Source organism: Diceros bicornis, chromosome 15, assembly GCF_020826845.1.
Source record: "Diceros bicornis minor isolate mBicDic1 chromosome 15, mDicBic1.mat.cur, whole genome shotgun sequence".
NCBI lineage: Eukaryota > Metazoa > Chordata > Mammalia > Perissodactyla > Rhinocerotidae > Diceros > Diceros bicornis.
In genome coordinates this window covers 3,907,668-3,933,968 of record NC_080754.1, presented here as the reverse complement: position 1 = coordinate 3,933,968, position 26,301 = coordinate 3,907,668, and the positions used below count along the sequence as shown (strand labels likewise).

At 48.5% G+C, this 26,301-nt stretch overlaps 1 protein-coding gene across 1 annotated transcript in view; it reads left to right on the top strand.

Annotated features, from left to right (window-relative positions):
• The first annotated feature begins 17,279 nt into the window (after positions 1-17,279).
• Positions 17,280-26,301, top strand: part of DCBLD2 (discoidin, CUB and LCCL domain containing 2) — a 79,182-nt gene continuing 70,160 nt past the window's right edge. Inside the window, exon 1 of the mRNA XM_058555664.1 lies at positions 17,280-17,729. Coding sequence (XP_058411647.1) covers positions 17,561-17,729 — 169 coding nt within the window. The 5' untranslated portion in view covers positions 17,280-17,560. The remainder of the gene's footprint in view (positions 17,730-26,301) is intronic.

The following is a 26,301-nucleotide window of genomic DNA, read 5'->3' as shown; positions in this document are numbered from 1 at the left end:
CGTGCAACAGTCTCCAGTCTCAAGTGTAGCATTATTCCAACCTCTCTGTGCCCACATGTGGATCTAATTTTTGATATATGGTCATGCGTCACTTAATGATGAGGATACGTTGTGAGACACGCGTTCCTAGGCGGTCCCATCATCGTGCGAAAATCATAACGTACTTACACAAACCTAGGTGGTAGAGCCTACTACACACCTAGGCTATATGGTACTAATCTTATGGGACCACTGCTGTATATGCGGTCTGTTCTTGACCGAAATGTTGTTATGCGGTGCATAACTGTACACACTTTTTATTAATTAAATTTCTTTTTTTTAATTTAATTTAATTTTTATTTTTTTGTGAGGAGGACTAGCCCTGAGCTAACATCCAATGCCAATCCACCTCTTTTTTTTTGCCTTGAGGAAGAGTGGCCCTGAGCTAACATCTGTGCCCATCTTCCTCTACTTTATATGAGACGCTGCCACAGCATGGCCTGACAAGCGGTGTGTGGGTGCACGCCCGGGCTCCGAACCTGCGAACCCCAGGCCGCCGATGCGTAGAGTGTGCACTTAACCACTTGCGCCACCGGGCCGACCCCATTAACTAAATTTCTTTTCTGAAACCTTACAGTCTGTTCAATCATTTGAACAATTTGTTTAGGTTATGTGCAAACAATTCCATGCTGTTAATTACTTGGCAACCTTGAAGAAGGGTAATCTCTCCATCCCACCACCAAGGAACAACATATGTCGTAGATAGCGTTTAAAATCTAAGGGACATAAAGTAGTGAGCAAAGCTTCATTAGGGATTCTCCTACACTGTGGAACAATCACAGAGTGTACACTCTTATCAGTTCACAGGCCACATCGCTTGTTTTGTATAATATTCTTTTGCTTGACAAGGAGTGCAGTTAAAGACCAGCACATGTGATACACTGGGCAAGGATAGCCAAGGAGATGCATTTATTATAATACTGATACCGTGAAAACAGGCATCTTTCAAACCATCATGGAAAATAAAGATTTGCTAGTATATTCCAAACTCTCTCAGACAGCGGGCACAAATGCGGAATTCAGTTACATTAATACCCCCATACTGCAATGTCTTCAAGTCCTTACTTTCGTTGCTAGAACTAAATGGGGAAATAAAATTTTTCTCTGACAAAAGGGTCAGAGACGGCTGAATTAAAATGTAAATGAGGGATCTCAATGATCTAAAATGATATTTTGACAGTTGTCAGGAGCTGAAAATAAATAGTCTAGTGTACATGGTAGTGTGTAACTCTTAAGATCATACCTTGCAGGATCCCACCACATGCCTTTGTCTGTGCTGTGCACTTTGAGAGCTACCGAAATCCTGTCCATTCCTCAAGGCCTCCTTGGACGCAGTGTCTCCACCCACCACATCTACACCTACGTCATGGCATGCACTGGACTCCACTTTGCATCAGAGATATTTATGTGCTTATTCAGTCATCTCTAATAAGCTTCTTGAGCTAATTAGAGACCCATTCCGTATTCATATTTATATCTTACTATAGCACTGAGGACAATATGTTAAACATGCTAGAAATTACTTAATATTCATTTAATCAGACTAGGGAATAGGGAACAGCAGTCTTGTTATAACTCTATACTCAGCATCCATGAAAGGGACTGTTATACGGTCATGCACCATATAACGAAGTTTCTGTCAACCACAGACCACATATATGACGGTGGTCCCATAAGATTGGTACCCTATAGTCTAGGTGTGTAGTAGGCTGTACCATCTAGGCTTGTGTCGGAACACTCTATGATGTTCCCACAACTACAAAATCGCCTAACGATGCATTTCTCAGAACCCATCAGCATTGTTAAGCCACGCATGACTGTACCAATTTATAATCAAGTCTTTTCAATACAAAGTCCCATTAGAATTGTTTGGTGTGGACCTGCCTTATGTTTTCTTTCAGCAGGACTGTGGTGCCCCACTCTTCTCGTACGTATACATCAGTCAAGATTACATTTGGCTATAAAATAACAGAAACCGGAATATTTAGACTTAACTAAATAGGAGTTTTATTTTTTATTTTTATCCTGTAATAGGTCTTAGGACAGAAGCTAGTGGCAAAACCTAGAAATAGAAGAGTGGTACCTAGAGTTTAAACAAGAAAAGAATTTTGTTGTTTTTTTTTTCATAATTTCTATTTATTATTTTTTCCCCCCAAAGCCCCAGGAGATAGTTGTATGTCATAGTTGCACATCCTTCTAGTTGCTGTATGTGGGACGCGGCCTCAGCATGGCTGGAGAAGCCGTGCGTCTGTGTGCACGTGGGATCCGAACCCGGGCCGCCAGCATCGGAGCGCACACACTTAACCGCTAAGCCATGGGGCCAGCCCAGAAAAGAATTTTTCTGAGTCAAAAGAGTCACTTCTTTCATCCATACATTATTGATTCATCAAACTTTTACTGAAAACCTAGTATGATTCTGTCTACTGGCAAGAGACACTAAAATTAATGTAAAATAGTCCATGTTCTCCAGCAGCAAATAATCCAGTAACATAGGATGTAAGCACGTATGTAGGATGACATTCACAATTAAGATAAGCCTGGATCTTCAGATCCCCAGGATCTTAAAGGAATGATCTATGCATCACTTCACAGCAAGATTTAAGATGAAGAAAAAAATCAAGCTCCCGGAAAGGATTGTCTAAAACCTTAAACCTATGCTAAGAGAACCCAGCAGCGGAAAGCTGTAGTTGTGACTTCCAGGATCTCTTCATAGTTTGCACCATGCCATTCACTCACACTGTGGAGAAGTGTAGGAGGACCTCACACAGCTGGATGTAGCCAACCACGCTGAAAGCAGAGGAGTAGAGGAGGTGGGGCAAAGTAGAGCACAAGCATGACTTTGACAGAGAAATTGACCCTTTTGGGGTTACGGTAGTGTGGATCTTATTCTAAGATCTATTGGTGGTTGAGAAGAAATACCATAAGGACCCAGTTAATTTTGTTACAAAATTCTCGTGTATTTCATTAGAAATTTCACTTTTCTCTGTTGCCAAACTGGCTCAGTAGAAAGTCGCCTGCCCTTCTCAGGTTAGCTTGGTACCAAGTCAGTGCATGCTCTCGCCCATCTGGCGAGCAGCTGTTAAAGTACAAACAGGGCCTTGGGTCTCCAGGGATAGGATATGGGGTGAAAATGTCCACTGACCACGCCTGGTACACCGCGACGTGTAGCAGGCCCAAGACAGAATTTCAACAGCATGGATAGCACTGGCAAGGCAGAATGTTCCAGAATCTCAGTGAGTTTCAGAACGTTCCATCTATTTTTCAGATACACACTGTGGCCCAGTCTTTGGAATTGTGAAGCATAATCACGAAAGGGCTCCAGGGTCTTACAGTTCAATACGTAGACATTGGCTTATTCACCCCCAACCCCATTTTCAGCTGTGATTCCGAAATTCCAGCCCTTCTGCCTGACATTCTCTCCACTTACAAAACTCTGTCCTTGTCCTTATTGGCACATCCCTTCTTAATTCTTCTAATGTCATTTTAACATCATTTTGGGGAGAGAATAAACATTCGTGGTCAATCCACCATTTTTAACTGGAAATCAGTCTCTCAGATTCTTCAGTCCTTTGTGGGACTACATTAGGCAAAGATGAGGAATGCCAATACATCCTATGAACACTAAATTCAACCCTATACAACTCCAGGACCTGGGCCTGTGCACCTTTCAAAACATTCGAGGTGAATTTTTTGGTGAAATTTTAGAAAATGCAAGAGATAAAATGGACGTTTACTAGCACAGTTTTCAAAATAGACATTTGTATAAATGACAATTTTGTAACAACAAAAAACAATGCACTTTTATTAGGTACAGTTGCCCGCTGGTAGCAGGCTTTGGAAAGAATCTAGGTCACTGAGTGACATAAACAAAATTCCCAGAATAACATGGAGGCAGTGGGGTCAAGTGGAAAAAACACGAGCGGTCATGTTAGACAGGCCTGGAGTCTCAACCCAGCTGAGTCCTAGCCTAGTCACTGAACCAGTGTGCCCATGTGTGAAGAATTGTACGTACCTCGCTGAGATGCCACGAGACATCAATAATAGCACTGTAAGTGCCTAGCAGAGGGAGATGCTAGTAAATACAAACGCCCTTCTCTTTCTCTTCGTGCAGGGGTCCCTGGGCATAGGGGGTGCCCAGCATTAGAGAATAAAGTCCTTCAGTTGCTACAGGAGAATAAGTGCCTCCTTCTGGTCGCAAAGAGCCTTCTGAGGAATCTTGACAACAGGAAACTGAGTGCAATGAATTCCTACCATGAGAAAGCTGTCCCCACTGTGACAGGCGATCTGCTGGCTCAAACACCACATTTGACCTGTTGCTGGGTGTAGACACTCTCTGCAGCCTGGCTTGCTGCCCATTCCTCCTTGTGGCTGTGCATCAACATTGTGACAGAGAGGACACTGGGTCAACCACATTCCATTAATGTTTCATTTGGCCTTTTACTGCAAAAGAGAAGGAATATGGAAGATACATAGCTTACAATGGACACAGTGTGGCAGAAACAGACACATCGGGATTTTTAAATGTAAATCTGAAACGGCCAAAGTCCCTAACGGACTCACACAGCCTGGTGGTCAGAATTAAATCTTCTAACCCAGTGGTTCTCAGTATTTTTCCCACCATGACACAAAGGGGGCCACGGGTTTCCATAATGGGCTCTCAGAACTTGTAAGGCCCTGTCAGGCAGTTCTGCTGTTGCTTTCCATCTCAGTGGAGTAGCTCACTTTAGTCCATAATCCATAAAGTTACATGTCATAATTTTTATGCAGCTTGTTTTTAATCATTTTGAAAAGCTGATGGGGAAAAAAAATCAACATTCATTGGGTAAGGTAAGGAATTCTGAGCTGCTTTGCGTTTTTTCAAGGACATTTTACATTCTCAAGATATCTTCAGTGACAATTCATATTGTCTTCTCCTAAGTACAGTTTTCTTACAATTTATTAGCTACATCAAGTCCATGAAGGTGATATCGTAAAGACAGACATTTGGAGGCACCCCACTCTACCTTTCATGAATGTTAGCCACCTCTTGGATTCATTTGGGTTGGGAAAATACAGGTGGGGTTATTTCATAGACTAGAATAGAATAAGACCCACAATTATGAAAAAGATTCCAAGACCAGGAAAAAATCTTGATAGGTAAAGGAGAACTTAAATTCTCTACACGCAGAATATACGACATAAAGGTAGAAAATAACTTTCAGAAGAGAAGATATGATTACAGATGAGATTTGAGTGTAACATTTTAAGATATCTTCAAATATGGTTTGTTTCTTTTTGTTGTATATTAGGGCACAGATGGTGTTAAAAATTTCATTCTGGGCCATGTGTAACTATAATTTCTCTAAATGGATGGCTGCCATAAGCATGCATGAATGGCTGTATGAGCTTGTTTACTTGGAGAGAATTTCAATTTAATTATACATACTGGTGCAGTTATTATTAAACTAAAATCTGGGGGCTGATTCAGCGTGGATGTCTGGTGGGGATATTATTTTGTAAGTGATTTAATTAATTCCACGCATGTGTGACTATCTAACAGTATCTAGAGTGAATGGATATATTTAAGTTGTGATAATGAAGTACTTCCTTAATATCAGTTATTTATCAATAGGAGAATAATAGCAAATGGCAAAAAGACTACAGTGAGTCCTGAATTACCTTATGTCTGGTAATTGATTTGGGGGAAATAAAACTACTTTCACTGTTTCAAATCAAATAGCTAAAAAAATAGTTAAATTTTGGGGCTGGCCCAGTGGTGCAAGCAGTTAAGTGCACACGCTCCACTGTGGCGGCCCAGGGTTCGTCGGTTCGGATCCCGGGTGTGCACCGATGCACGGCTTGTTGAGCCATACAGCGTCCCATATAAAGTAGAGGAAGATGGGCACGGATGTTAGCTCAGGGCCAGTCTTCCTCAGAAAAAAAAAAAAAGTTAAATTTTTGTCATTAGATGGGGTTGTTAATATCTGGGTATCTTCCAAATATTATTATTTCCTAAATAAATAGGACATCCATGAATTTTTGACTCAATAATTTATGTCTTTCACCAAGGCCTGCTCTCAGCCTCAGTTTTAGTCAAGTCATTAGTATCAAATATACTGATTATATTCACCAAAAATGAAGGTATATATCTTCAGATCTACAAATGAGAACTAAGCATTGATTTAAAGGAATCACCAGTAAATATGCCAGATATATGGTGAGAAAATAGTCCTATTTATTCAAAATTCTATGTTCATTAGGCATGTACAGTCCTTCAAGACTAAAAACAAAGCTAGGTCAGGGAAATTATATTCTTCTTTGTTTCTCTCCTAGGAGTTTTCTTGGTCTGCAAGCAATCCTTCAGAAAAATCTCTCAGATTTTTACTTTTGTGCAATATGTTAACTATGAACAAAATGATAGTGTATGTCAGGCAAATGTAAAGTATTATTTATATTGGTATTAAAACCTGATTATTAATGCAGAAGCTCATGGAAAGTCAGATTAATCTGAACAATATATTAGTACCTTTTAGTCCATAATTGGTCATTTCACAAACCATGGTTAACATAATGCTAAAAATAAAAATATCTGTTTAAATGAAAACGTATAATATATTCTACATCTCATTTATATCTTAGAGTGTGAAAAGGCAGGCTAATGTTCGCTCGTCTGTGAACGTGATATGAAGAAGATGATACACTTCTTTGTTTTAACAACCTTAGGTGCTCCTTTTAAATACTGAATTTCCAAAGGCTTGCTATTATTTAAAATATTAGTTCCTATTGTATTGACTTATTAAAGGATCTAAATTAAAATTTAATTAAAGGATTCAAAAGGAATAGTTGAAAGAAGTGATCTGCACATAAAAAAAAATCACAATTTCTATTTCTATTCTCTTGGTTCTCAGAAAATAAAAAGTAGAACTACTGGGCCGGCCCCGTGGCTTAGCGGTTAAGTGCGCGCGCTCCGCTGCTGGCGGCCCGGGTTGGGATCCCGGGCGCACACTGACGCACCGCATCTCCGGCCATGCTGAGGCCATGTCCCACATACAGCAACTAGAAGGATGTGCAGCTATGACATACAACTATCTACTGGGGCTTTGGGGGAAAAAATTAAATAAATAAAATTTTAAAAAAAAGTAGAATTACTGTATTATTATTCGCTTGTCCTGGTGTAATAAATGTCAGCTGCCAAGATGATTCCAAATCCTCTAGCTTGCTACGGTCACCTGTCCTTTAATACTTAACTGAAATTCTTCAAATATCTTGACTTACCTGGGCATGGAAGTCCTATTTCTTGTCAAGAGGAAGAGGGGTGGTGTGGAGGTTTAAGTTTCTCAAAACCTCCGGTTCTGCGCAGTTGGCCGCTCCCTCTAAGTTTTGATCTCTGCTTTCATTTCACCTCCTGAGGATGCTGCCCTTTTCCACAGAGAACCAATGAGCTAGACACCAATTTGATTGTCATACCCCCCAACACACACACACTGTGTGCATGCACCACCCTCTTCCTGAAAGTCTCGCCCAGTCAAGGCGTAACCTGTAGTAAACTTAACTGTGAGTTTGGGAGGAAGGCTGATGGTGGGAGGGGTGGGGGGTTGTTACACAACAAACAACATAATTTATCTGTTAGATATCTCTATCTTTCAAAGCATCTCTGCACTCCAGCCACTGGGGACTCTTCCCTCTTTCTTGCCTCTCAGCTCCAGCTTGCGGCCACATGGCCCACCAGCTTCATCTCCTCTGACCTCCTCCATCTCCTTCCTGATGAGTTACCCTTCTCTCCAAGGCCCCATCTGCTTCTTTCACAGAACAGAACCTGGGCTCTTCATCTAGCCCAGTTCATAAAGGCATTGCTGTGGTGGGGTCCGGGGGTGTGAGAGTTATTTTCCAAGCCAACACACCCTGCAAGGTGTACTCCTGCTCAGCTAAGACAGGTCTCTCCTAGAGGGGAATTCTACAGTCATCAGCTCTGGTTTCCTCTCCCTCCTACATTAGGTAGCTAGTTAGGGATTAAGGACTTAGAATTTGGCTGTGAGATGAAAGGGAGCAGCAGATAATGAGAATTTGGAAGAACTGTCAAACTTTAAACCTATAAACAGACAAGGAAACTGAGGCCTCGAGAGGTCAGGAGCCTCGCTGGAGGTTACCAAGCACTTTCCAGGGGAAAGTGGATACAAGAGTCTGGTCCAGGACCGTTTCCATGATCTCATGAAACTACTCAGTTTCTCAGAAGCCAAACAGCAATTCAACTCTGTGTATTTAATTCTCAACTATGTTGCCAGCAAAGGTCCCACAGGAAAGAATGAGGCGTACAGCGGGGGAGCCACACAGCTCCCGCACACCTAAATCTTATGACCTCAGATACTCTGGTGTGTTCACTCTTCATTGTTCATGTCTCTGTTAGCCAGTCATGCATAATTAATTCTCTAATTTCTACGCATGATGATATGGAGGGCAGTTTTCAGGTTTTTACTAAAATCCTTTGCAGCCTCCATCAGAGATAAAATACCAAGCTAAGCCTTCTTGTTCTGACCCACGAGGAAGTGAACTGGCTAAATTTCTTACGTTCCTAGAAAAACCAACAGTATGCGGGGATGGGGAGGGAGAGAGAGGAAGGAAGAGAAAGAGCAAGAGGCTGCAGTGGAGGAAGAGGCAAATGGAAAATGACCAAAGTCAGTCACGTCACTGAAACGTTAATCTTACAAGAAAAAATATTTAACGCCATCACCCACTAGTAGAAACGAAATATCTTCATTAATAAATTAGGTTCCTAACACTTCTGCCTCAAATTTTCTATAACAAATACTTAAAGAAATAGTTTATAAATGTTAAGAAAATATGAGTAATAAGCCTGAGAGTTAGATTTGACAGAAATGACTAACTGAAAGAAGCTTACAAGATAAAGAGAAAAGTGTATCCAAACCACTTCTGTTCACAGAAGGGAAGAGAGTCTCAGCAGACTCAGACATTTAGCCACAATCTTGGCTGTCAACATTTGTCCAGTCAACAGGACAAAGAAAATGCTCCTGGGAGAACAGTCACCAGAGCTTAGGGCTCTGGTCTTTGAAGTTTGAAATATTTCCCCAGAACTGCCACATTCTCCTTTCTCTCCCACCCCCTGGAAGATCACAAAAGTAAATTCTCATCTGTTCCCTCTTTCTGTTATCCTGCCAAAAATGCACACTCACTGATACAGCCCACCAGTGATTCATTACATACCATCATCCCAAGGTTTCCGGTATAAATGCCATGTTAAATGAGCCTCTTCTGTTTTATTAATGCTTAACAGACATTTAATAGCAATGATGGTGCCAACGATTATTACCATACCATTCCATTAAAACCCAGATGCGTCTGCATAGACAGAAGTGAAGGCGGCAGCCCCAGGTTCTCTTCCTCCATCTCGTTTTCTTAGCACTGGCTGAGCTGGGATTCATTTGGAAGCAGAAATAGTGGGATGTAACCATTCTTTTTGTATTTCTCCTTTTCTCTACAGTTCAATCCCATTTTTCTATTCCTCCACTGGTTATCAATTAAGAGAAGAAGAAAGAAAGAAAAAAAGAGGAAGAGAGAGAAGGCAAAAAGGGAAAGAAGGTCTGGTGAATTAAAATTTAGGTTGAGAATTTATAGTTATTTTTAAATTTCTTAACATGGAGTAAACAAAGATAAATGCATTAAAATGATACACATTTTAATTTCCAGGTATTTCACATGTAGCCATCCCATGGGCTCCTTTCCTGGAGCCCTTGTCTTCCCCAGGGCCTTCATCCAAAGCATTAACTCATTTACCAGTCAATGAATACAGTGGACCACGTGTCACTGCAAGTCCTAGGGCGCGTCAGTGAACCCGGGTGCAATGTAAACACTGCTCAGTCTGTGTTTTCTCTGTTGGTCTTGTCCCCAAGGGAACCTCTGAAGGCCGCATCTTTTTGAGACTCTGTAGGAAGGAGCTGGACCTGGGCTTGCCTTGTGGAAGCCTTTAGTTTCTGCGGCCTCCGGCTGCTGTGATGATGGCCTCCTCCAGACCTCTCCACGTCGGGTCCTGATGAGAATTCCTATTTCTGACCCGGCCCAGGAGTCAAACTGTCTTGGACAAGTATTGCTCCCACTGCCTCAACAGTCGTCCACCCCCAAATACACCAAGTCCCAGATGCAAGGAAGACACGGATGGCAAGAGCAGCACGCGGGGAGTGAGAAAGATAACATAAACTGGAATTCCACTCTACCCAGGCGTCCCCCTGGGCATGAATGCCTGTTATCTTCCCCTGCTCTGAGGTCCCACTAGGAGATTTTGGTCATCGAAGAGCAGTCTTCTGTCATCATTTTTGCAACTCAGTAGAGTGACAATGATCAGAATTGGGGAGAGAAAAGGGGTGGAAACCGCATCAGCCCTCTCGCACATCTGTGCTGTCCTATAATTCCCTTGTATTAACAGCAACAGGGGCTCCACAGATATTCTCCAGCCAGAGTTCCACACTGTATTTCCAGAGCAAAACCCAGGAGGCTCTCGCTTTCTATAAGATTATAGAAATTGTCAAAGGTGTCTGTCACCAAGAACTTTTGATTTCACCTCTGTAAATATAACTCCAATTTGCCCCTTCCTCTCTCATCTCTTTCCTGCCACTGAGCTCATTCAGAACCTCTTCACTCTCTATTCTCCACTTTTAATAACCTCTTAAAATATCAGACAGTCAGTAAAACAGGGATGAGAAAAATGGAAGTGCTCCTACCTCTTGCTTTAGGTACAGTCATGCATCACTTAATGACGGGGACATGTTCTGAGAAATGTGTCGTTAGGAGATTTTGTCATTGTGCAAACATCACAGAGTGTACTTACACAAAACTAGGTGGTACAGCCTACTGCATACCTAGGCTATATGGTACCAATCTTACGGGACCATCATCATATATGGAGTCCATCATTGACGGAAACGCCATTATGCAGTGCTGTCCCCACCTTTGTGACCTCAACGTTATCACTCAATGCCCTGTGAAGGGAGTTGTCCAGCAAAAGAAATGACTCATCTGAGACTGTCCACTAGTAGAAGTCTTAGTATAGGACTGACTGCTTGCTACATTAGCACATCATATTCAATATGTCCCATACTGAACTCAAGATCTGGTCATCTACCTTCTCACCCAATCAGACCAGTTCACCTTCTCGTATTCCCTTGTTGTGTGAAAGGCACTGCTTCCACCTGGAAACCTGAGCGTCTTCCTCCACACATCTAATCAATCACTATGTTCAGGTCATAAAGATTCTTCCAGTCAGTCTCCCCATCCAAGCCCAGTGCTACTGTAGTTCACTCCCTGTCACTCCCTGGAACCGCACCCATCACTGGACCAGCTCCACACTGGCTCTCCTGGTTTCCAGTCTCACCCTTACTCCAATCAATTCCTCACTCTACTGTCTAGTTGAGTTTTCTAAAATAAAAATCTGATAATGTCTCCCTTTCTTAGAACCTTCAGTTGTTTCTCAGTTTTACAAAATAAAATCCTGACTCCTTAGCCTGTCTTAGATCTTGTCCCTACCCACTTTTCCAGACTAGTCTTCAGTTCCTCCCATTAAGTCAGCAACAGTTAACCCCATTCAGCTCCATCAACACCATTAACTATGGCGCCTGTGATCCAGCCTACTTTGCCTCTTCCAGATCACCTTCCTCACTTTGTCCTCTGATCCAAGACCCACCTAGAGTTTCATACTTGCTCTGACGGGTTCCTTGAACTCCTTCCCCTGTGGTATTGTGGCACCAGCCCATACTTCCAACACGGCACTGATAACAATGGATTTGATTCCATGTTCACCTCCCTCATCAGAATGTACGCTCCTCGGATTGAATTTTGCATTCCCACTGCCTGCATCAGGCCTAATGCATAGTAGGGTTTGGTAGGCACCCAATAAATGCTTAGTGAATACATTTGGTAGAAGGGTTTAACGCATGAGGGGTCTGCAGAGTTGAAAAAGATGACCTCCAAACTCTTTTCCAACTCTCTGATTTTCATTTGAGGATATCAGTCCCCTCCATGGCTTTGAACATCACATGTACTCATGACTTCACCCATAACTTCAAGGCACCTCTCAACCTGAGCTTTATACCTACACGCCCACCTGCTTGTTGCACAATTTCACACACTAGCTGAGTGGGCACCTCAAATTCAGTATGTCTAGAATTAGCTCCCTTGCCCAAACACCTTTCCGGTTCCCTGTATTTGTTAATAGCACCATCCTCTTCTTAGGGGCCATGTGAAGAACGTCCAGGATGGCACCTCTCTCCTCTCTAAAATCCATCACCACCTAGTCCTGTGGATTCCCTCTTCCCAAAGACCAGTTCTTTTTGACACTCCATCCTCTCACAGCCTCCATCACATTGCTGTGACTCTAATTAGCATTTATTTTATTCTGACTTTCATGATGTATTTCCATCTCTGTCCTAACACTAGATTCTGGAAGATTTCTGTATTATGGCTGCAAATCCCATATCTCTTAGTATAGGGTTTGCAGGTCGATCGCAAGCGCTCAACAACTCCCGGTAGAACGGCTTTATGAACCTTAGGATGTTGGATTTAATTGCCTTGGGGTATGGATCTTGCTATATACATTTTTAGTTTCCCCTCCATTTAGTAAATATAGTATAAGGCATAAGAACCAGGAAATACATTTTTTTAAAATTGAACACTGTATGTTATTGTAACTCGGAATTGCTGCAACAACTGGCTGTAGTTTTAATAAAAAACACGCTCCGCTGTTTTTAAAAGAAAGGTCCCTTACACTCAGCTCCTAGCTGAAACCCTCCGGGATCCCGGTTCTCCACCCCTTCCAGTGGCCTGATGTGCTGCGGGGAGGAGCAACGATCGAGCTGCGCCCCGCCCGCCCGGGGAGCAGAGACAGCGTGGAGGGCGGGGTGGATTGAGGCGGAACAGGACGGGGGGGGGGGGGGGGGGCAGGATGAGGCGATGAAAGGGGAGCAGGATGGGGGAGAGCGGGGGGATGGAGGGGGAGCAGGACTGGAGAGGGAGCTGGAGCAGGATGGGGGGGTGAAAGGGGAGCAGGATGGGGGGTGAAAGGGGAGCAAGACGGGGGGAGGGCGGGGGAGATGGAGGCGGAGCAGGATGTGAGAGGGAGGAGGAGCAGGATGGGGGGATGGAGGGGAGGAACGGAGGGGGAGCAGGATGAGGGAGGGAGGGAGGGGAGGAGACAGAGGGGGAGCAGGATGAGGGAGGGGAGGAGATGGAGGGGGAGCAGGATGAGGGACGGAGAGGAGGAGATGGAGGGGGAGCAGGATGAGGGAGGGGAGGAGATGGAGGGGGAGCAGGATGAGGGAGGGGAAGAGATGGAGGAGGAGCAGGATGAGGGAGGGAGGGGAGGAGATGGAGGGGGAGCAGGATGAGGGAAGGGAAGAGATGGAGGGGGAGCAAGATGAGGGAGGGAGGGGAGGAGACGGAGGGGGAGCAGGATGAGGGAGGGGAAGAGATGGAAGGGGAGCAGGATGAGGGAGGGAGAGAAGGAGACTGAGGGGGAGCAGGATGAGGGAGGGGCGGCGATGGAAGGGGAGCAGGATGCGGGGGGGGGGGGGGAGGGGGAAGGAGATGGAGGGGGAGCAGGATGAGGGAGGGAGGGGAGGAGATGGAGGGGGAGCAGGATGAGGGAGGGAGGGGAGGAGACGGAGGGGGAGTAGGATGAGGGAAGGGAGGAGATGGAGGGGGAGCAGGATGAGGGAGGGGAGGAGACGGAGGGGGAGCAGGATGAGGGAGGGAGGGGAGGAGACGGAGGGGGAGCAGGATGAGGGAGAGGAGGAGACGGAGGGGGAGCAGGATGAGGGAGGGGAGGAGATGCAGGGGGAGCAGGATGAGGGAGGGAGGGGAGGAGACGGAGGGGGAGCAGGATGAGGGAGAGAAGGAGATGGAGGGGGAGCCGGAGGGAGGGAGGGGAGGAGACGGAGGGGGAGCAGGATGAGGGAGGGAGGGGAGGAGACGGAGGGGGAGCAGGATGAGGGAGAGGAGGAGACGGAGGGGGAGCAGGATGAGGGAGGGGAGGAGACGGAGGGGGAGCAAGATGAGGGAGGGAGGGGAGGAGACGGAGGGGGAGCAGGATGAGGGAGAGGAGGAGACGGAGGGGGAGCAGGATGAGGGAGGGAGGGGAGGAGACGGAGGGGGAGCAGGATGAGGGAGAGGAGGAGACGGAGGGGGAGCAGGATGAGGGAGGGAGGGGAGGAGACGGAGGGGGAGCAGGATGAGGGAGAGGAGGAGATGGAGGGGGAGCAGGATGAGGGAGGGGAGGAGACGGAGGGGGAGCAGGATGAGGGAGGGGGGGAGACGGAGGGCGAGCAGGATGAGGGAGAGGAGGAGACGGAGGGGGAGCAGGATGAGGGAGAGGAGGAGATGGAGGGGGAGCAGGATGAGGGAGGGAGGGGAGGAGACGGAGGGGGAGCAGGATGAGGGAGAGGAGGAGACGGAGGGGGAGCAGGATGAGGGAGGGGAGGAGATGCAGGGGGAGCAGGATGAGGGAGGGAGGGGAGGAGATGGAGGGGGAGCAGGATGAGGGAGGGAGGGGAGGAGATGGAGGGGGAGCAGGAGGAGGGAGGGAGGGGAGGAGATGGAGGGGGAGCAGGATGAGGGAGGGAGGGGAGGAGACGGAGGGGGAGCAGGATGAGGGAGGGAAGGAGATGGAGGGGGAACCGGAGGGAGGGAGGGGAGGAGACGGAGGGGGAGCAGGATGAGGGAGGGAGGGGAGGAGACGGAGGGGGAGCAGGATGAGGGAGGGGGGGAGACGGAGGGGGAGCAGGATGAGGGAGAGGAGGAGACGGAGGGGGAGCAGGATGAGGGAGAGGAGGAGACGGAGGGGGAGCAGGATGAGGGAGGGGAGGAGATGCAGGGGGAGCAGGATGAGGGAGGGGAGGAGACGGAGGGGGAGCAGGATGAGGGAGAGGAGGAGACGGAGGGGGAGCAGGATGAGGGAGGGGAGGAGACGGAGGGGGAGCAGGATGAGGGAGGGGAGGAGATGCAGGGGGAGCAGGATGAGGGAGGGAGGGGAGGAGACGGAGGGGGAGCAGGATGAGGGAGAGGAGGAGACGGAGGGGGAGCAGGATGAGGGAGGGAAGGAGATGGAGGGGGAGCAGGATGAGGGAGGGGAGGAGACGGAGGGGGAGCAGGATGAGGGAGGGGAGGAGACGGAGGGGGAGCAGGATGAGGGAGGGGAGGAGATGCAGGGCGAGCAGGATGAGGGAGGGAGGGGAGGAGATGGAGGGGGAGCAGGATGAGGGAGGGGAGGAGACGGAGGGGGAGCAGGATGAGGGAGGGGAGGAGACGGAGGGGGAGCAGGATGAGGGAGGGGAGGAGATGCAGGGCGAGCAGGATGAGGGAGGGAGGGGAGGAGATGGAGGGGGAGCAGGATGAGGGAGGGAGGGGAGGAGATGGAGGGGGAGCAGGATGAGGGAGGGGAAGAGATGGAAGGGGAGCAGGATGAGGGAGGGAGAGAAGGAGACTGAGGGGGAGCAGGATGAGGGAGGGGCGGCGATGGAAGGGGAGCAGGATGCGGGGGGGCGGGGGGAGGGGGAAGGAGATGGAGGGGGAGCAGGATGAGGGAGGGAGGGGAGGAGATGGAGGGGGAGCAGGATGAGGGAGGGAGGGGAGGAGACGGAGGGGGAGCAGGATGAGGGAAGGGAGGAGATGGAGGGGGAGCAGGATGAGGGAGGGGAGGAGACGGAGGGGGAGCAGGATGAGGGAGGGAGGGGAGGAGACGGAGGGGGAGCAGGATGAGGGAGAGGAGGAGACGGAGGGGGAGCAGGATGAGGGAGGGGAGGAGATGCAGGGGGAGCAGGATGAGGGAGGGAGGGGAGGAGACGGAGGGGGAGCAGGATGAGGGAGGGAAGGAGATGGAGGGGGAGCCGGAGGGAGGGAGGGGAGGAGACGGAGGGGGAGCAGGATGAGGGAGGGAGGGGAGGAGACGGAGGGGGAGCAGGTTGAGGGAGAGGAGGAGACGGAGGGGGAGCAGGATGAGGGAGGTGAGGAGACGGAGGGGGAGCAGGATGAGGGAGGGGGGGAGACGGAGGGCGAGCAGGATGAGGGAGAGGAGGAGACGGAGGGGGAGCAGGATGAGGGAGAGGAGGAGATGGAGGGGGAGCAGGATGAGGGAGGGGCGGCGATGGAAGGGGGAGCAGGATGAGGGAGGGGGGGAGACGGAGGGGGAGCAGGATGAGGGAGAGGAGGAGACGGAGGGGGAGCAGGATGAGGGAGAGGAGGAGACGGAGGGGGAGCAGGATGAGGGAGGGAGGGGAGGAGATGGAGGGGGAGCAGGATGAGGGAGAGGAGGAGACGGAGGGGGAGCAGGATGAGGGAGGGGAGGAGACGGAGGGGGAGCAGGATGAGGGAGGGGGGAGACGGAGGGGGAGCAGGATGAGGGAGGGGAGGAGACGGAGGGGGAGCAGGATGAGGGAGGGAAGGAGATGGAGGGGGAGCCGGAGGGAGGGAGGGGAGGAGACGGAGGGGGAGCGGGATGAGGGAGGGAGGGGAGGAGATGGAGGGGGAGCAGGATGAGGGAGAGGAGGAGATGGAGGGGGAGCAGGATGAGGGAGGGGAGGAGACGGAGGGGGAGCAGGATGAGGGAGGGGGGGAGACGGAGGGGGAGCAGGATGAGGGAGGGGAGGAGACGGAGGGGGAGCAGGATGAGGGAGGGGGGGAGACGGAGGGGGAGCAGGATGAGGGAGAGGAGGAGACGGAGGGGGAGCAGGATGAGGGAGGGGCGGCGATGGAAGGGGAGCAGGATGGCGGGGGGTGGGGGAAGGAGATGGAGGGGGAGCCAGAGGGAGGGAGGGAGGGGAAGAGATGGAGGGAGAGCAGGACGGGCGAGGGAGGGGTGAAACGGACGGGATTTGGATGGGGGAGGGCGGCGGGGAGTAGTGGGGAGGCCGGAAGTCATTGACCCGGCCGGCGGCCGCCTCCGCGGGATGGGGCTGCGGTCCCAACAATAACAGCCGGCGGGCGGGTGGCGGCGGGGGCCCGAGCCCGGAGGCGGATCCGGATTGGAGGAGGCGGGTGGGACGCTTCCCGAGGCCGCGCGGATTGGAGGAGAGAGACGGGGGGCGGGGCGCTCCAGGAGTGGGCCGGGAGCTGACGGGTCGACCGAGAGGAGAGCGTGTTGATTGGGCGGCGCGGAGGTAGACGGGCCGGGGCCGGCCGCGGATTGGCCGTGGCGGGCGAGGGGCGTGGCCAGCGCGGAGAAGGAGCAGAGGGGCGCGAGGGAGCGGGCGGCCGGTGGGCCTGCCAGCGAGCCGGGCGGCAAGGGAGCGCGGCGGGTCGCGCTGAGGCACGCGGCGCGGGAGGCGCCCCAGCTCCGCCGCAGCCGCTGTCCGGGCCGCAGCGCCGCCCCTCCCCTCCGCTGCTGCGCCCCGTGCGGGGTCCGGGGCGGGGAGCCCGGGAAGGCGCGAGGGCGGACGCCGAGGAGGGCGGAGGGTCCCGCGCGGCCCGTGCGCTCGCTCTCCCGCCGCCTCGCCGGGGCCGCGGCCCGGGGCGCCCGCACTATGCAGGCGGACTGCCGGCCGCCGCGATGGCGAGCGGGGCGGCGGTGAGAGCCGGGCGCAGCCCGCGCCGTCCCGGAGCCCGGGCCGCGCTCCCCGCCCCCCGGCCCTGCGCGCCCCCTCCCCGCGCCGCCGCCTCCTTCCCCATGCCTCTGATCCTCCTGCTGCTGCTGCTCGACGACGCCGGGGCGCAGCAAGGTGAGCGGGCGCGGGCGGCCCGGGGGTGGCCCGGGGGGAGCGGGGCGCGGGGAGCCCGGGGCGCGGAGTGACCCGGGGTGAGCGGAGCGCGGGGAAGCCCGGGGGAATGGGGCGCGGGGACCCCGAGGGGGAGCCCGGGGGAGCGGAGTGACCCGGGGTGAGCGGGGCGCGGGGAAGCCCGGGGGAATGGGGCGCGGGGACCCCGAGGGGGAGCCCGGGGGAGCGGAGTGACCCGGGGTGAGCGGGGCGCGGGGAAGCCCGGGGGAATGGGGCGCGGGGACCCCGAGGGGGAGCCCGGGGGAGCGGGGTGACCCGGGGTGAGCGGAGCGCGGGGAAGCCCGGGGGAATGGGGCGCCGGGACCCCGAGGGGGAGCCCGGGGGAGCGGGGTGGCCCGGGGTGAGCGGGGCGCGGGGAAGCCCGGGGGAATGGGGCGCGGGGACCCCTGGGGGGAGCCCGGGGGAGCGGGGTGGCCCGGGGGGAGCAGGGCGCGGGGAGCCCGCGGAGCGGAGTGACCCGGGGTGAGCGGAGCGCGGGGAAGCCCCGGGGGAATGGGGCGCGGGGACCCCTGGGGGGAGCCCGGGGGAGCGGGGTGGCCCGGGGGGAGCGGGGCGCGAGGAGCCCGGGGGAGCGGGGTGCCCTGGGGGAGCGGGGCGCCGGGAGGTGCGCTACGTGGGGGTGCGCAGGGGTACGCGTCCAGACTTGCCCGCGTTCGGAGGCTTGAGCGGGGAAGGTGGACTCTGCCTGTTGCCCCCCAGGCTGGCGCGGCTCTACTTTTTGGCAAAGCCATACATTTTTCTGAAAAGAAGGAAGGGAGACCCTACTAGGAAAGCTTCCTTTTGAGTTATTGGTTTCTTCTTCTGGGGAAGATCTTTGGGAGGAAAAAAGTTTTGGAGTTGTGACTCCTAGAAGTTAAGCTAAATGGATAGATGGACAGAGTAGAAAGGTAAAGTAATTAAATAGCATCTTAAACCCGTTAAAAGCAAGTGGCGATAATTAGCGTCCTGTGAAAGTACTTGGGTTCAGAAGCTAATGAAATTCCTTCTGGTTATTTCTGAGTCTTGGATTGAGAACGAGTCCTCTGCAGTCCCGGCCTGTTGGCCTGTTGTTCAGGATGCTGGTCTAGATTGCCTGGTCAGGCGCTGGGTGCTGTGTTGCCCAAATGGACCGTTCAGCCATTCCAGAAAGTAACAAAACTTTTTTTTTTTTTCCATCTACAATCTTTGAAAAACCTATTCCAGAAGCGAGCACAACTGTTTATTGAATAATCATAATGGAAAGAGAATGCAGGGCTGATTTTTTTTCCATTTTAGTACTCTTTTTCAGGCAGCGAACTGCAGTTTTTGAATCAGTTTGGCATCAGTTAATGAACACATTTTACACTGCATTTCCCATCTTATTACAGTGAGAAGGATAAAGACTGGATTGTTACCTGTTACTGGGAAGATTTTTTTTAATTGATCTCCACGTTTAAGTCCAGCTTAAGTTGCTCTCATGGCTTTTGGTAAAGTTTGGAATCATGGCCCTAAGCCTCTCCTTATGAAGATGCTGAAGCTTTGACAGGCATGTGGAAATGTAATCTAACTATAAGGAAAAAATGTGTCTCGTAAACTGACCTCTTTTAGATCTGGACACATTTCTACACAGTGTAACTTAAAATTTAGATGCTGAGCATTCGGGTTTTAATTAGATCATCTTCTTAAATGAATTCTTGAACATCAGCACTTAATTTAATAAATAGAGTGTGGAAGCCTTTCCTCTGCTGAAGTTTTAGAGCCTGTTTCTGTCCTTGTAAGAAAACAACCAGGCTGTCTGTGGCTAGTACCTATTGGGGCTTACCTTGTGGCAGGCACAGTCCTGAGTGGTTTATGTGTATTAACTCACTTAATCCTCACCATAACGGGGTGAGATAGGTGTGTTATCCCATTTCAAACATAAGGAAATTGAGACACAAAAAATAGAAGGTACCTTGATAAAGAAAGGATTGTAACTACACAAGCAGAGTACCCTGACTGTTTTATTTATTTCTAGATCTGAAAGTGTTTATGTCATGTTTTAAAAAAATCTTTGAGCATTATAGAATCAGTTGTACGTCTCCCCCTAAATGAGACAATTGCCTTGTTTTTAGCAGCTCTCAAGCTGGTCTAATTAAACATGCAACATTACCTTATTTTTTTCTAAGGTTTAATTTTGGTTTTTACCAAAGCATTTTAACAAATATATGTTTCTCTTTCACAGTGTCATCTTATATAAACATCAATGTAGATTAACACAAGTAGAAATGATGCTAGTAATTTAGAAGACTTGATTTCTAGTTCTTCTAAGTTGATTGGGTAAATTTTGTTAAGTCGTTTAATTTCTTTATACCTCGGTTTTCTACATAAGTAATATGAGAATACATACCTATTTCTTAGCTTAATGAAAATGGAATGATGGTACAGAGGAGTTTTGCAAAGGGAAAAGCATAATACAGGTAGACCTGATTATTGTCGTTAATCTTGAGCTTGCTAAATTGACAAGGAAAAGGCCAGCTAGGTGTGTATCACCTGGAAACTCAGGAATTGTGTGGGACTCGAATTCCCTGATTTTTAAAAATTACATTTCTTACCCAAAGGACCTGATGCAGTCTGTGGTGGAAGTGCTTCTAAACCAGAGTCTTCCTAGTCTCACAGACGGGCTTCAAGGTCCACTGGTATTTCCTCACAGACCCTGGAAAGAAGTCTGATTTCAGAATGAGAAGCAGGGCTGTAAAACGCCTGTAGAATTTTTAATAATGGCACAGTCTACATGTTGTAATGTTGTTACAAACTAGAGTTTTTACTTCATCAGAAGTCCTAGGAAGAAGACTGGAAGGAAATAGTAGTAAAATGACAACAGTTGTCTTTTGATGGTAGAGTTGTACTTTCTTCTTTATGCTCTTCCAAATTTTCTGCTGTTTGCATATAGTCAGATAAAAAATAAGCTGTGAAACAATGTTTTGCGATGTGTAGATTTTTTTCCTCACCCAGCCTAGGTGGAAATGCATTGAATGTGTATGTTGAGGTAGAACTCTGCTTCAGGATATATTTTTTTTAAATCTTTCAGATGTCATTTTGAAGTAGCAGAAGATACTATCCTCATTCCAATTAATGCCATACATCTCAGTTCCTCAGCAGATTTTCTGCTGATGGAATGATTTTGCTTTTTATTTGGCTCAGAATAAAATTTATCTTTGGTCTGAAAATATGGCAGCCTTTCACAGCAGAGACATATTTTAACCAATCTTATTTCATTAATATATTTTTAAATAGATTCTGTTTATTCACATCTGTTTTACTATGCTGGTGTTTTAGATATGGCTTATATTTGTGTATTTTTGAGTTCTAAATTTGATATTAAGTTCATCTTCAAAATCTTTTATTGAAAGCATTTTTTTCTGTAAAACGTACGTCTTTATAAAAACTTACATTGGTGAAACTTACTATGCTGATTGCGTATTTGCTAGTGTAGTAAATTTGCTTACTAGGAAGTTGAGAGTCGCCTCTGGGTGAGTTTATGTCTCAGTTCACATCACGGCTGTTGGGTTTGAGTCTGCTCCTCGCGGAGCTCAGCTTCGTCGTGTGTGTTGTGGAGGTCTTGCCTGCCTTCTGGGTTAGAATGTTATTTGAATGTGGTAAAATAGCAGGGAATTAATTTTAAAAATCCATTAAGACTGACTTGTTTATGCTTATTAAGATGAAATGTCTGTGAAGGTATTGATTTTTGTTTGCTAATTTAATAAATCTATGAAACAAATCAGGTTCTTTCTTAAAAAGAATCATTCAATTCTATATTTGGAACTAGTGTGTGAAAAAAATTGTATAGTCTGTCAAGTAAAGCTCTTATTTGCTTGTAATGCAGGGAAATATTTTTTGAACAGTATTTGTGAGTTGACAGAAATAAGCACATCTCTCTCGGCAGAGAGGATTTGTAATTATTTCCAGTGTTGACATTAGGTTACCTTAGAATTTTCCTTTGTCTTTTCTTGGTGTGATAAAACATTAGGGCTCTGATACATAGTTTTCTTCAGAGGCAAAAATCAAAGCATCCTTTTTCTGCTAAATTTCTGATTAATTTTGCACAAGGGAGATTAGAAATATAGCAGAAAAAGGAGATAGTTAATAATTCTATTTGACCATCTGAGCTTCATTCTAGGAGATCAGCATAAAAAAAAATCTTAAAATAGTATAATTGGTATAAGTGAAAGCACCAGTGCTAGAATTAGAGTGATACATAATTAGTTTCCAAGAAATAATCTTTTCCAAAAAATAAAAGATCACAATATGATGAGGAAAGGCTAGATTTACATGGAGGTAGACTTTCGATTGGAAATGAACCGGAGGTGAAAACTCCAGGGCATTAACTGAACGCTTGCAGAGAGAGAGTTTCTGCTTCCACCTCTAGATTAGTTGGAAAGATGTGGAATGATGACATAAAATTAGGAGGATTCGGAAAAGCTCCCGAGAGAGTGATATTTGCTAAATGTGCTTGTTGAAGTATGAAGTGAGACCACTTGGCAGTTTTTCTCGTGTGGCTCATGGATTCAGTTTACTTTATAACAACCTTATGGCCTTCACACTTAATTTTTAAAATATTATAGAGATAACATTGATAGTTACTCAAACCCCAAAACTTAAATGATAGTTATCCACAGGTCTACCCCCTAATCCATCAACTTAGAATTTTTATGTTTCTTTCAGTTCCATATTCACACACACTTACATAATCTTACATGGTTGTGATTTTAATAGTGCTGTGTTATGTTCTGTAGACATACCATGGTAAAATTCATTTGTAGGCTAATTTAGCACACATAAGCATACGTACAAAATACAGCAAGACAAAAAATTTCAAAATGTAATAATTCATCCCATATTTCATTCATCTCATAAATAATTCATTATTTATGAAGTAATTACTATATTGTTCAGAACTGTTATTACAGTATTTATTCCATTTGATTAAATTCTTCATTTAGGATGGGATCTTTGAGAAAACATTTCAGTTCAAAATATTAGCTTAGAAACATGCATCATGCCAATTTTCTGGCTTATTATGTGGATTAAATCAATATAATTCATGAGGACAGAAACTACAGATATTCATATAAACTGGTATTTAATGAATGTTGGTGTCCGTTGAAGCAGATGGGAAATGGGGTGATCTTAAAAGGCGGCTAAAACATCACCTGCTAGGTCAGCCTGCACTCTGAAGGCTGTGTGGTTGGAAGAAAATCTTTGATTAGCTACTTGAATTATGGGGAAGCCCCCAAGGGGGAAGCTCCCTCAACTGAGGAGAGCGGGCCTGGAGCTCCCTGGACCTGGACGGCGTCTGTTGAGTAGGCCGTGCGAGACCGCGGTCAGCGCTGGGTTGCTGGAGGAGGGCGGTCAGAAGGTGCACACTTCCAGTTAGGGATCAGTCAGCCCTGGGGCTGGGATGTGCAGCGTGAGGACCAGAGCCAACCTTGCCGTGTAGTTGTGGGAAAGGTATTAGAGAGCTAATCCTGAGAGTTCTCATCACAAGGAGAACACTTTTTTCCTTCTTTCTTTTCTTTTTATTGTATCTGTGTGAGGTGATGCATGTTAGCTGATCTGTTGTCATCATTTCACAATATATGTAAATCAGACCATCATGCTGTACACCTTACACTTACACAGTGATGTATGTCAATATTTCTCAAAACTGGGGAAAAAACCCAAATTGCTTGGGATCAGAGAGAAGAAGCTGATATTCTTTATCATTCTCTCATCAAGAACTATCAGCTGAAGGAGTCCCAGCTGCGAGCTTCCCCAGGGACAGTGCACAAATGTCGGTCCCGTCCTGGGACATTCAGAGAAAAGTCGTTGTCACCGTCTTCAGGACCTGCTGTCTAGTTGGGGAAATAGTCATCTCCATGTCAGATTGTATATAAAAGTAGCCGAGGAAGGATTAAAGGAGGGGAGGTCACAGCACCCGGGGGTGGGAAAGGCCTGGCTGATGACGTGGTTGTGATCTGTGAGCTCTGAAGGGCTTCACGGCGTCGGGACAGCGTGGAGCGTGAGGGCCTGCCCTGCTGCAGTGAGTAGTGAGCCTCCGGGCCCTGCCGCTGCTTCCCCCTGGAGCCCCCAGCGAGCACCCTTGCCTAGTAATCGGGCGGGTGTTTGTTGGGTGGTGACCATGGGCCACAGTTCTATGCATGGGGGCCCTACCCCCTCGGTGCTGTGTTGATGCTTCCTAGTGTGGCCAGGAGCCCCTTTGTCACCTGTGAGACACATCCCAACTCCCCTGCACGTTGTATGTATGTAACTGGTTCAGTCTGGTCCCTCCCTTCCTCTCTGACTTACTCTCATGCCAGCGTTCCTCACACTTTATATATAGTTCAAGTGTAAAACGGAGCTACTTTTTATTCCTCTAATGTATAATTTCATGCTGTTTTGCCTTGTTCCCTGTACTGAAATCATCACGTTTGCTGTTTTCTCTACTTGGAATGACCTTTCTTTCTTTCTTTATCTGCTTGGTAAACTCGTAGTCATTCTTCAAAACTCTTCTTGGACATCATCCCCTCAGAGAAGAGTTCGCTAACCATCACCACACACTCATCTCCAGACAGCACTTTCCAGTTATTTCTGTTTGTTCATTAATCACACTGTATTTTAAATATTCGTTCCTGGCACAGAGTTTTATTCATTTCTTATTTCTAATACTTGGCGTGATGTTTGTCTTTCAAAAAATGTGAATTAAGAACCCATTTCTGGAGTGAATCTGTTGCCCCAAGCACATTATTTGCTGTTAGTGTCTGGGCCCCTGCCTGCCCTTCACACTGCTGTCCTTTGTCTCATCCCCACAGTTCAGGAGCCGGGGCTTCTCAGTCCCCTGGGAACAGAGCCCTCGCTTGACCCTGCCTGCCCGCCCAGGGCCCAGTGGTTCCCACCCCCTCTTCCCAGGAGCCAGCGTCCTTCACTGTACCCCCCTGATGAGGGGGATCCTCCTTCAGCTGGATGAGGACTCTGAACCTCACCGTGCCCACCCTGTCAGATCCTCTATAAGAACGACAGCCTGGGTCAATGTCAGCGAGCTGGGCACACTCCTCTGCCTTCTCTGTCAAGTTCTGCTTGGAACAGCCACCCCCAGCATTCCAGAAGTCCCCCGAGTTTTAGTTCCAGGAGTTGCTTGCTTCCTCTTTCTTTGCCAGCTCAAGTTCCTGGAGAATGTTCAGGTAGCTTCATGTGAAGTAATGAGAAGGAAAGCTGGAGAGGTCACTGGGGACGAGGTTGTGGAGAACCCGCACGGAGGGGCCGACGGAGGAGTTTGTACTGAGACAGTAGCAGTGACATCTGCCTCGGGTTCCACCACTTTCACCCACCCCTTTCTCCCTCCCTTACGCGGCCCAGCACCCAGGTCCCTCACCTCAGTGATGCTCTTCTCCTGGTCCTCAACAGTTTGTGCTTGGGCCCATGTGCTGGTCCACACTGTGTGCTTCCCGGAGTCTGGATGGCACAGTTACTGGAGAAGTCATGTGGCCGCGGTGATGAGAGCTACCGCAAATGAGGGCTGTTAATCACATCTCAGATGGGGATTACTGCCCAGCGGCAGTGCTGTGACTGTCCCACTTGGTAGAGCTGATTTAACTCCTGCCCTGCTCCTCATCGCCTCCTGCCTCTCCTCCTGAATCCATCTCCACCACCTTGTCCAGAACCCTGCTTCATCAGGGATTGTAAGCTGTGTTGTAGAATTTAAACTCCAACGGTGCTTCTTACTCTGTACCTGGAAACGTGCCGAAAACACCACTGGCTTTTACACATCTTTCTTTTCAACTGTTTGCTTTCCAGGTGTCTTACATCTCTGCTTTTTTCAGTGACAAACTGTAAACAGTAGGCTGCATGTGTGCTGTACCTTTTCTCAGTGTCTGCACACAGCAGATTTTCTTAACCCGTGCAGTCTAGCTTCTGCTCTACAGAAACTGCCATGTGAGCTGTCGGATGTTTTGCTTTGTTTTGTTTGGGTTTTGGTTTACTCTGAGAGACCTGAGAGCTCTGTCTTCACTGTGTGTTACTTTGGTGGACGTTGAAAGTAGGAGACTTTGCAGTCAGACACACCTGGATCTCGGTGCTGGCCACGCCCACTTCTGAGAGCCACTGACCATGCTAAATGTTTTTAAATGTGTAACTCATGAGGTCTGGGATCAAATCTGTGTGGATAGTGGGTAAATTTTGTTCAATGAGTAATCAATATGGGAATGAAAATGTTGTTACTCTTTTCCCTGCTCTGCAGCTAAAATCTCTGTTTTCACATTTGCTTTCTGCTGAGACACAGTGCTTTCCCCTCCTCTGCCCCTTGTCCCCATCCCAGCTACCGCTTAGGGAAGCTCCTCCCCCTGCAGTAGAGGAACCTGACGGCAGGCCTGGTCATCCCCAGGATGCATCCTTCCCTGGCCTCCCACCACCTGACCTCAGTGCTGGGGTCGCCCCCTCCCTCTGACCTCCCCTTGTCTCTCCGGCTTCCTGCCTGTTGGTATGTTTCAGCTTTCTCTGCTCTCCATCTCCAATCATTTTCAGGTTCCTGGTTTATCTCTGTCCT